This window comes from Eutrigla gurnardus, assembly GCF_963514095.1.
Source record: "Eutrigla gurnardus genome assembly, chromosome: 7".
Classification (NCBI taxonomy): domain Eukaryota; kingdom Metazoa; phylum Chordata; class Actinopteri; order Perciformes; family Triglidae; genus Eutrigla; species Eutrigla gurnardus.
In genome coordinates this window covers 15,620,038-15,632,028 of record NC_139921.1, presented here as the reverse complement: position 1 = coordinate 15,632,028, position 11,991 = coordinate 15,620,038, and the positions used below count along the sequence as shown (strand labels likewise).

The following is an 11,991-nucleotide window of genomic DNA, read 5'->3' as shown; positions in this document are numbered from 1 at the left end:
CGTTTTGACATGCCCCAGAAGGAAAAGCCCAGGTGTAAATATCAAAAGGAATGACTGCTGATTTCCATTTAGTTGCTTCAGCCACAGAGTCCTGGTATTATTTGTGCTGATTAATGGTTGGGTACAGCCTGGAAAGGTCTCCAGTCTATCACAGGGATGACGCATAGAGACAGAGAACCAATCCCACTCACATTCACACTTACGGGCAATTTAGAGTCATCAAATTAGCGAACATGCATGTCTGTCGACGGTGTCAACATGAAAACTCCACGCAGAAGGCCGGCCCCGAGCCCAGGCTGCACATGCTGAGAAAGGCGGTAGAAAGGTCATGGACCTCTGTCTTAACGAGGGGATTATGAAAACCGATGCTCCTAGGGGAGCTGTTCATATGGCGTGGGGTCATGATATGTAGTTTTTGATGGGACGCAGACCACAGCACGGACACATCATCGGTATAGCAGTATCAGGTCACCAATAAATTGAACTCTGTCTATATATTATACATAGAATGGGAAGAGACACAAGTAACATCCTTATCTCAAATCATAATAGTATGGGGGGTTTAGCTCAGGAGGTAGAGCGGGTTGGCTGGCAACCGCAAGATTGCCGGTTCGATCCCTGGCTCCTCCTAGCTGAGTGCCTGGTGTCCCTGAGCAAGACACCTCACCCCAATTGCTCCTGACGAGCTGGCTGTCGCCCTGCGTGGTTGACTCCGCCATCAGTGTGTGAATGAATGGGTGAATGTCAGTCATTGTTGTAAAGCGCTTTGGATAAAAGCACTATATAAATGAGGCCATTTACCATTTATTTACCAGTATGAAAGGATTTAAAACACTAAGTCTGGAGGGACTAATGTCATCAACTAACTGAATAGCTGTAAGACAATTAGACTGGAAATGTGACTTCACTGGTTCATAAATACCAACCCCAACACAGTTTCACCAAACTTATCTGCTTATCACATTTCCCCATTCCACATGTGTTCAGAAAGTTGCTGCAATATCACTTCTTTTGTGCAAAAAACCACAAACAGCTTCACCTTAATCAGCGCCTCAGACGATTATGCACAGTCCTCTGTGGTCGGTTGGGAAAGAGCTACTACCTCATCTTCAGATAGACGTTCCCCTTTAAAGGAGTTTACGTAATGGTTTGTGAGACGGAACAGCCACACATTACAGTCACTCTTCAGGAACGGCAGACATTTCAGTAAAAACTAATTTCCTTCTGTCTGTTCACAGGTAGACAGCAACGCTGAGAATTATAACTGAAAAAACGATGTTAATCTTGTAACCGTTCATGTAAGAAGTATCTAATTCAACAGTTATCAAAATCTTAAAAAATAAAATGAAGTATAAGATATAAAGTAATACAGCTGACCTGATGATGTCCTGGTTGTCATTAGAGATTACATTCAAAACTGAGAGTCATGCGGAAACATTTTGATGACACATCAGAGACGTCTGAAGCGATACCTGAGTAGTGGCCATCTTTATCTTAAAGCTGAAATATTTAAACTCCAGCAAATACAAAAAAACGATCAGGCTCTCTTATCACGTGTCCTCTGGACTCTTGCGGTATGTCATTGTACGAGGCTGCACGAGTCAGTTGTGACTGTGTCGAAGTCCTTCCCATTAATAACAGGCAGTCCGTGTAAGCAGTTAATGTTTGTTTTATTGGCCTAAGATTGTCTGGACATAATGCAACGTCTCTGGTGCGTAACAATGTTCATCATACATTTATTTGTGACATGTGCAGCACAGAGTATAAATGTGTATACTGAATAAAAGAGAGACATGGAGTCATAAGAAAAAAGGCAAATTTTACAATGAGCTTTCTGGACATTTTGAAGGTTCTTTTCACACGTTTCTTTTTTGAGCATCATCTAGATTCAAAAATATGCCCACTGACATGAATGGAGGACAGTAATGAACAGAAATGTGTTCAGTTTTCTCACGTCACCTCGCCCAGATATCCTCTCACCCTGGCACTTCCACGTTTGATAACCAAAGCGATTGTTTTCTCAGCTATAATACAATGCATACAGGATTTTTTTTCTTTTTTACAGTGAAACACCAGTTACATCTGCCATGTTCAAATATTTGACCCCATTAACAAAATATGTATAATAACAATAACAAATTTTACCAACAATAAAAGCATTATTTTTTTTATAATAGTCGGAAAGTTCCATCTCTTGCTATGCTTGATCGAGACTGAAAGAATCATGTGCGTCCATTGTACAACTGTTTATATACACAGTGATGAAAAAATACAGACATAACACAAGTGCTTAGGAAACACAAAGTTCATCTGAAAGTCATTGAGGCTATGATTGATAAATTAGACACTTATTTTAACAGATGCGCTTCTCTCATGTTGATTGGCTGGTGCAATGCTGCCTCCTCCTGGCCTAAAGCACACACTGCATGTATCTTTTAAGGTTCTCGTTCTCAAAAAGGGACAACTTGCTCTGGAGTCCTATTGCACAATTTATCTTCCAGCGATGGAGACATATACATTTCAATTTGAAAAGTCAGTGTTTTTTTTCCCCCCACAACTGTTGGCAAAAAAGTTCAAACTACTGTACAGTGTCACATTTTAAATAAATACTCTCCATTAACAAAATGTTGATGAGTATATTAGCATTTATAAAACTGAAAAACATCTCCACGACTCATAGACTCAAAAGGAACCACGTAATTCAGCACCAACATCTGGTGGCAGCTTTGGCTGAAAACAAAACAAACAAAAACAAATGCCAAACAAAAGTAGCAATCCAACACCAGCAGGTATTAAATATTTGTATTAAAATGAGCTTTGAAATCCCAAACCCACCTTTTTTTTCAACGGGGCCCAGAAGCTATACATATAGAGAGATATTTTGTTTATGTGGATATTTCTTTTAAAAAAAACAAACATTTTCTGTCATTTTGATAAATAAAAATAGAAAACCACAGAAGTATCTTGTCCGCCTTAGCGTCTGCCACGCGAGTTCTGCCTCTCCTCTTGTCATAATTTCCCCAAGTGAAAGAGAACTTGGCAAATAATAGCCACCACCCCTGCGTTGAGCACAGAGGAAATGGAGATGTCTAATAATCTGCTTTCGTACAGCACAAACTCTCTCTTGTTCTCCTCTACTTTAGCCATAGCCAACAGGCCTTTAGCTGCTCTGCACATCATGTTTATGCTCGGTGGGTCCATCGGGGGGTGCCCCATGTGCAGCAAGCTGTGAGGGTTCTGCTGGTACTGCGCCATGCTGACACCATCATCCAAGAAGCCTACCAAATTACCCACACTGCCCTTCTGCACGGCTATGGCGCGTGCTGCTGTGGGGTCTCCTTGTGCCAGGTGGGAGAGAACAGCCACTGCCATCTCCCTGTACACCTGGACCTTCCTCTGACCCACGTAGCGGACCAAGACAGTGAAGAGTTTCTCCTGGCGGCTGAAAGGCGGCGTGGCGAGCAGGAGGTCCACGTTGCCGCCCTGGATGCTCAGCTTGCAGAGGCACTCCAGCACCAGCCTCTGGGGAGTGAGCTGGGAGTGGGCTGCAGCCGATGGGAAGGGGTCCTGGGCTTCAGCCGAAGGGCACACCATCCAGTGGAGAAGGCCATCCAAGATGGGGAGGCAGATAGTGTCTGGATAGGTGGAGAGATCCAGCTGACCCGCGATGTTAGCCAGAGTGACCATAGCATTCTCCCTGAGCAGTCTCAGACACTCCCACCACCACTCCTCTTTGCTGCTCGACAGCCCCTGCTCCTTCTGCTCGTCTCTCTGGTAACTGGGGGGTAATCTGTTCCTCTCCGGGTGCTGGTGGTGCAGCAGGAGCAGCCTGCCCAGAAGAAGAACCAGAGCCGGGTGCCGCGACATATCCAAGTCGTTCCCGGGGATGAAGGACAGACTCCGGACGATGTTGGAGACGCAGAGGCACCGTTTGGCCAGTGAGTCCTGCCAGGCAGAGGTGGTGGACAGCGGCGCCTCATCCAAGCAGCGGGGCTCATCTTCCAGCAAGGTGATGTGGTCCTGCTCCCCGTCCTGATGCACCCTGAAGGGGTAGGATGGCAAGGAGCGTGCAGGGTGGGCGTAAGAAAGGGCGTCAACCCGAGCACACAGAACATCATCAATAGTAGCGGTGATATGTTTCAGTGGTTGTTGTTTCCCGTCTTCCAGCTTGTTTTCCACTTTGTTTTCTTCTCTTGTCTTTCCATCTGCCGTGGACGCTGGTTCACTCCCGGGTTCAAATTGTATTAGAATATGTGCGGTGGAGTCACCTCCACCAGCCTGCCAGTGTAGCAACCCGCTGGTGAACTCGGTGACGTAACCTAAGTGCTCTGTCATGTCTTCAATCAGGTCCTCTTTGTGGACAATCTTGATGGGGTGTTTATCATATTTACTGGCTTGTTTAGGTTTAGGTTCCGTCTCTGCAACAGGCTGGTGAACACACTCCTTTTTACTCTCCGTTCCTTTTTCACTCTCTCCTTCTTCTTTTATCTCTTTCCCGCTGTCCTCTTCGTTTTTGTCCGCCTTCTTGACGCTCACCTCAGACTCCTCCTTCTCAGTGTTCACCTCAGCCGACTCCGGCTCTGCGGTGGCTGGTAGAGCTTCTGCTACGATGCCGCCTGTTTGCTCCACCGGCGTCTCGGCTGCCGGAGCTGACTCAGGTTCAGGTTGGGCAGTAGAGTCCATTTCCTGGTCAGGCACGGCTTCTTCTTTCTGGTTAGCAGCGGGGTCCAAAAGGCTTTTCTGAGCCACGGTCCCCACCTCAAACTCCTCCAGGATGCCAAAGATCTCGATCAGGTATCGGCGGAAGTACTCCACAATCAGCTCGAGGAATCCTGGCAACTGATCAGACGTAAGATAAAATTAATGTCAACAATTTAATTTGAAAGAAATCTAATTCTAACACCGTTTTTTTCTCCTCAAAAAGTCATCATATCTTGAATCATTTAGACGATATAGTGACATAATGGAATATTAATCTGGAAGATAGCATTGTCATACTATCACAGCGTGCTCCAGCGGCATGAATGCATCAGTCAGCAGTGAGGGGTAGTCATGAAATTAATTTTACCTGGGAGAGGTTAAAGGAACCCACGGTGCTGTCATCATACAGCAGGATGTTGATGGTGTCTAGAGCCCATGTGCTTTCTGCCAGCAGGCCGGACTTTAGAGACATCATCACGCGCCAAGCCTCAGGCGTTCCTGGGATTAAAACAGTGGGATATTTGGAATCAGGAAGAAAAGAAATGCTAATCAGACATGGTCCAAATGATAAAACACTGAACAGAGTAGATCATTGTAATTCCTTTCATGAAATGTACCTCATGTTGTGCTAGTTCTACCTGAAAATTAGAGTTAGCTGTTCATCAAAGGCAGAGATAAAATGCTGTTTTTTAGAGCATGAAAATACTACAGATTCACAACTAGAATAACAACCAGCACCACGCCTTCAAAGAGCCTCACCAACCCATCCACCTCACAAACCCAGTCAAAATAGTAACTCGTGACAGAAGGGGACTCCATCTCACCAGTGTCCTTGGAGGTGAGCTTGCGTCTGGGCTTGAGCATCGGCATGGTGGCCTCCACTGATCCTGGAGGGTAGTTGAGGTCCCGCCTCAGGTTGGGAGGGAAGTGACCGAGGGGCCCGCCTCCCTGTGAGCCCATCATGTTCATCCCGGGCTTAGGCATCTTCATGGGTGACATGAATGGTGCTTTGCTGGGTGACATCCTGGAGTCCATGGAGCGCTGGAAGGCCCCTGGGCTCGGTGCTCTGGGCAGGTGGTTGGCCATGGATGGAGAGTTGGAATAAGAAGATGGCTGGCGCGAGGACAGGGGAGGCATACCGCCTGATGACGACATGTAGGGAGACTGACGGTGCCACTGCTCCTGCCCCGGCCTCCCGTCCATGTCGTCTCTACCCATCGAGCCGTACGGTGGCATTTGTGATGGCGGCCCCTGTCTGTTGGGGTAGGGATAGCCGAGATCTGTCCTGGATAGCCACATGTTGGGGCCATCGGCCGCATGGTTAGGAGTGGGCCCCCCGACCATCATACTGTGCTGACTCTGACCTGAGGGGGCCATGCGGTCGCGGGGGTAGGGGTAGGGGAACTGTCCCTGGATGGGTCTGTGTTCAGGGCCTGAGTACCCACCACTGTAGTGGTTGTACATGTCGGGCTGCTGGTTGGCGTACTGCATGGCATACATGTCACCCTCGTGTCTCTTGGGTGGGGGTCCATACATGCCATCCATGGGACGCTTGTAGCCCTGCTAAAGCAAGTTAGATAGTTAGTTCAAACACACACGGAGGATTCATCTTCATCATTCCACTGCACCAGTAGTTATTATTATGAGTATAATAATGAATGTATAATAATAATAGTAATTATAATAATAACAATAATTAAAAAATAAAAGGAGGAGAAAAATAGGGTATAGAGGACAGAAGGGAAGGAGTGGTAGCCACTCACTGTACATTTAAAAATGTACATATCTTATTTCTATTTAATCTCTATTTATTTATATTTATCCTCTATACTTTTTCTCTACATTATATATTTTTGTGTATATTTAGCTGAGAGTTAATTGTTTACTGTCTATTGTTTTTCCTTCTATATTTAGCTAGAGTTTTATTGTTGTTTATTGTTTACTTTCTATATTTATTTGGTTTTCTGTAAGCTACTGGAAATACAATTTCCTTGTGGGAGTCATCCCAAAGGGATCAATAAAGACAAGTCTATTTCTAAGTCTAAGTCTAATTATTATTATTATTATTATTATTATTATTATAATCATAAATGTGATTTGTGTAGCAGCTTTTACATGTAAACAACATGTAAAATTCAACAAAGCATTTCCCTTTTACTAAACTGGACTTAAAGTCTTATTGGAAGAAACACACCAGCACTATTTTATATGATAATTTATTCATAGAGTACATTATCTGTAGGTTGAATTGGCACAATTTTAGGACATTTCCAGTTCAAAATGGGTTTACCATTTAACGTTTTGCTAGGCTGTCATTTATAGTGTTCCTACAGAGTCACAATGTATTAAATTGTAAAGTACTGTATTTCTTACGAGCGGGCTCTCTCTCACCTGCTGCTGTGGATACATCCCAGATGGATGCATCCCATATGGCATGCTGGGATACTGCTGACTGTAACCGTCATGTCTGAAACGAATGGAGGGTGGAGGAGGAATATGTCACACATTACAAAACGATCAGAGTTACATGAAGACATATCATTTTGCCACAGCTTTAAGTTTCTACTCTAATAGTCTCTACCACACACAGGTGCTGACCTCTGCTGTGAAGGGTATCTACTTGGAGAGTACATGCTGCCCTCACTGTTAGAAGGTCCCATGTTGTTCTGAGTCCCAGGAGGACCCATGTTACCCTCCATCCCCATGACATCGGGTCTGAGGATGAAACAACAGGAAAGTAGGCTCATGTAAGGGGAAATGTCCAAGAAACAAGTCACCCCCCTCTTCTGGAGCTTTGTGTGCCTACCTCCTGTCGTAACCGGGCCCGTATGGATACTGCGACCGCTGGCTCATGGTCAAGGCTGACGGGGTTCGACCATACATTTCCTGCATACCACCACTGGGCATCTGTCCTGGCATGTAGGGGTCAGCTCCTGCCACTGAAAAGGAGGAAACACAATTAGGTAAAGGCAGCTCAGATGATCTTATTTAATAGTGACTGAATCAAAATGAACAAAATGGAAAAGAACATTTTAACAGGCAACAGCTGAAAAGAAGTCTAAATATGATATGACTGTGAACCACCAGGTGGCAGCATTTCTCTACAAATATTCAAAAAATGTCCGTGATTAAACCTTTTGTTCTGAGGCAGCAACTGTTTTTACGCAGCTAACATCCACCACATTATTCATTCAGACACCATTCTCTCCAGCCTTCAGATTTGCCACCATCCTTTCTCAAACTGCTGTTTGTACTGAAAACTAAACCGCATGAGTTTGTCAAAACAGGTGCTGCTCAGCAGGATGGAGAGGATGAAAGGTTGAAAACGAGGAGGATGAAAAGGCTGAACAAAGTTAGGATGAGACGAAGGCTAAGCTACAAGAACATCAGACGAGCTGGTGTGTTTTCAATAAAAGGGATGTGCGGCATAACAAAGAGTTCTCGGCGGCTTTCATAGTTGTAGTAGTAAAACTCTGTGTCTCACTCACACACACACACACACACACACACACACACACACACACACACATCTGTCCTGACTAGACAATGAATCAGACAGTCAAACAACAAGACAACAATGGCTTTGCCATGCATGAGTCATTGACGAAGAGCCATGTACGTTTTGAGACATTTTAAATTTAAATATCGTCATTTAAAAGTGGAAAGACAAATAGTGTTGTTGCCGTAAAAAAAAAACCCCACTTTATTCACATAGGTCTCAAAATGTTGGTTGTAATGGGGGAAACCGATCAAGCTCAGTGTTTGGGTGAAAGGATGTCACAGCGTGCCCCTAACTCACTCTTCCTCATCCCGGCGAAGGGGTCCTTGGCGTCGTACTGCATCCTCATCATCATGTCAGGCATGCCGAGGCCCTGTTGGTAAGGAGCCGAGGGGGGCAGGGAGGTAGCACGCTTCTGGAAGGCCGGGTCGCTGACCTCCGAGAAGGGGTCCTGTATGCTCACGCTGCTCCTGCACATGGCGAGCAGGGAGGGAGAGGGGAGAAGGTGGAAGCTGTGTGAGAGAGCTGGAGCCACGGAGTGCATACACTGAAAACGCTGTGAAGGAGGTCTGGGCTTTTATTTTGGACGGGAAAAAATAACATTGTTTCAATGATGGAAGTGTAATTTTGTGGTAGCAGTGCTGTGTTCCAAAAAAACTAAATCAAGAAGAATTAGCAGCAAAATCCACTTATTAAATGTAAAAGTATTCCTTTTGTGATTATTATTACATTTTTGGGATTATTCTTACAGATGCATTACTGTAGACCTGTATGCAGCACTTTATGCTGTAGCTGGTTAAAGTAAAGCTCAGTTTATTATACTGTCAAGCAGTGTAATCTATTACAATGCATCATACTTTAGAAACCGATAATGTAGTTTGAATATAAAACGTTGATCGAATAAATAACTAGTGACTGTCAAATATATTTGTGGGAAAAAAGTATGAAGTTGCATAAAATAACCACTCTTGTTTTATTTGTTGTGTCAGCAAGGACTTAAAAGGCACAAAATAAACCACTGCAGTGTGAAAACACTGATTAGACGAGAATATAACATCATATCACAGACAAATCTCCCAGGCTGCAAATAAAATCTGCCATAAACTAAAGCTTCCCTTTATAGTCATACAAGCAGAAATTGGGAAAGACGAAGGGCATTTTACAAAATAAAGCAACAAGAGAGCAACAAAACAACATGGATTTCATCTTCAATCTCATGTAAATCACTTCAAATGAATGATAATAGTGTATCTGAAGATCAGTGAGTTAAACCCTAAAGACGACACTAAAGTTGTTCACAATTATATCATGCAGATAATGCTTGTTCATACATGAGGAACAATTAGTGCTAACTGACATGAATAACACTGCGTACAGTTTTATCAAACTGATCATAGAAAATAAAGAACTACTGCTACTACTGCAGGGGCAGTAAGAGTATGGATCTAAGTAGTAATAGTAGTCTGTGTGGTACCTGTTGGGGGGCAGCGGTGTGACCTGTCCCAGGGGGGTGGTGGCAGGTGTAGGGGGCTTCAGATCCCCCGCTGCCTCCGCTGTAGAGCTGCTGCCAGAGGACTGGGGCGTCTGCGGGCCTTGGAGGGAACCGCCGGAATTAGCTGGAAGACACAAGTATCCTTTTTATTATCATAACAGCTAAACGATTTTTACAAAAAAAAACACAAAAAAAAACGCAGTGAAATTCGGAACACATTCGGGCCGCAGGGCTCCTTTTGACTTCAGATGTGATCTTGAAGCTGGTTTGAGTCAGAGCGTCCGTAGTGGGCTTCTCACTGCAGCAAGGTGCTGTATTAAAGAGATAACTTTGGACTAAAGGCCAAAGCACGAACAGTGTTACCCTTCATGAGACCTGAGCTCAAGCAAACGGAGAGGATGAGAACGGACGAGAGGAGGGGAAGGAGGAGAAGACGCGGAGACGAGGAGGGAAGGAGGGAATCGCAGCGCATCTCTTTATTTGGAAGCCGTTTGAAGATGGTTTATCTGGCTATTAGGTGTGCTATGCCTTAGGTGACGGGTTCATGAGGAGGGCTAAGCTGGGGAGCACTATGTAGTTAAAGAAAAGTGTATATATCTGCCATTAGTGAATTAGTCGATGCAAACATACCCTTACATATAAGGGAGGCGCTTGAAAAAGCACAAGCTAACCTCCTAGAAAATATACACCCCCTCACAAAGAGACTGCAACTGAGGGTAACTGTGCTCTCTTGTTATGACACCACGTTTCTGTGAATTTCTCAGCTCAGACGACTAGAAATGTATAACAGCCCAACACACAAAGAACCCTCAACCACATAAAACCAAGGGGTACAAATTCCCAGAAGCAGGTTTAATAGAAAAATGTGGACCGTTCCGGCTAAAAGATGACAAAGACAGAGGGAGAGAGAATATGAAAGTATCCTAATGAGCATTTAGCGCAAGAAGACTTTCTTTGGAAGAGCCTCAGTGGCCTTTTCCTGCACCGCACGTTTCCACAAGAGGGGGGGAGGAATAAAAGAAAGACTTAAGCTTTAAAAATTCATGCTAATTCTGAATTATTCAATGATACCCCCTGCCTCTACATCATAGGAGACGGAGAGAAAGAGAAAGAGAGAGAAAGACAGGGAGAGATGGTTATCCCATGGTGATGAGCAGAGGTAGGGGAGAGGGCAGGGACGGGGCAGCGAGCATTAGGGATTCTTCTCTTCCCGGGATATGCCTGCTTCAGACTAACATGAATCGCACGCGCGCACACACACACACACACACACTCACACGCGTGTGTGCAAACAATGGTGAGGTTAGCCAAGGTTAAGAGGTTTACCATTCCTCAAGAGCAGGCGGGCAGACAGACACATAATACGGTTATAAAGATGGAGGGGAGGTGGAGGCGAACGTGAACTCAGGTGCCCTCCGCTCCACATTTAGAGGGGAAATAAGTGCGTGTGCAAGAGGCATGTGGCGGACGTTTGATATGTGCGTGTGCACGAGAGGCTGTGTGTGTGTGTGTGTGTGTGTGTGTGTCAGAGTGTGACATAATCCGGGGTGGTAGTGGTTGGGGGGGGGGTATAGTCATCCAAGCCAGTTTTGTGAATGAACGGTGACGGCGAGGTCGAGTGTGTTTACGTTCTACATTCCAGTCCTCATTAATCACACCACCACCACCACCACCACCACCACCACCACCGCAACTACACACACACCCTCCACCCCCCCACTGGACAAGCTCCCTCAGTGACATCATTGGGCTGTCGGTCTATATATAAGCTGGCAGGGTGTCAGTAGGGCTGTTTGCACTTTGCAGCAGGAAAGCTTCGATACTAGATGGAGAGGCATGAAAAGCAAATTAATGGGATTTTTTTCCTCGCTTGGTATTTAGCACTTCTCATAACAGCCACAATGTTATAATTGGTGTGGTAAAAGTTTCTATACTGATTTTTTTAATCATGTTAAAGACAAATACCGAGACTGCAAGTGTCCGTCTTTCAAGTAATTTTACACTTGAAGTCTTAAAATGTTGTTTTGACTATTATTGACATTGTAAAAACACCGCACCCTATTCAGAGATTTTGTCGTAATTCAAATGTAGTTCTTGTTTGGGTCTTATTTTCACAGCGCTGACCATCATTTCTATTTGTTATGATAATATTGTACGCATCAAAGAAACACCTAATATTTGGGAAGACGGCAACGTTGCTCCACTGAAGCCAGACGGAGCGAGAAGAGAGAATCCACAGGTAAACAAGTCGACAGTAGCCAGATTAGGGTTGAATGTGGCACTGTGATAATTATACAGG

General features: G+C 44.8%; 1 protein-coding gene across 11 annotated transcripts in view; it reads right to left on the bottom strand.

The window, feature by feature from the left end:
- Positions 1-1,653: 1,653 nt before the first annotated feature.
- Positions 1,654-11,991, bottom strand: part of LOC311016438 (AT-rich interactive domain-containing protein 1B-like) — a 159,786-nt gene continuing 149,448 nt past the window's right edge. For 8 of the 11 annotated variants that reach the window (XM_084014116.1, XM_084014117.1, XM_084014111.1 and 5 more), the window contains 8 exons: positions 9,675-9,816; positions 8,501-8,670; positions 7,508-7,640; positions 7,300-7,416; positions 7,093-7,168; positions 5,526-6,264; positions 5,069-5,199; positions 1,654-4,839 (listed from right to left, as the gene is read on the bottom strand). In XM_084014116.1, the coding sequence (XP_083870242.1) occupies positions 3,010-4,839; positions 5,069-5,199; positions 5,526-6,264; positions 7,093-7,168; positions 7,300-7,416; positions 7,508-7,640; positions 8,501-8,670; positions 9,675-9,816 (3,338 nt within the window). In that variant the 3' untranslated portion in view covers positions 1,654-3,009. The remainder of the gene's footprint in view (positions 4,840-5,068; positions 5,200-5,525; positions 6,265-7,092; positions 7,169-7,299; positions 7,417-7,507; positions 7,641-8,500; positions 8,671-9,674; positions 9,817-11,991) is intronic. The other 3 variants (XM_084014115.1, XM_084014112.1, XM_084014113.1) reach the window with 1 other exon arrangement.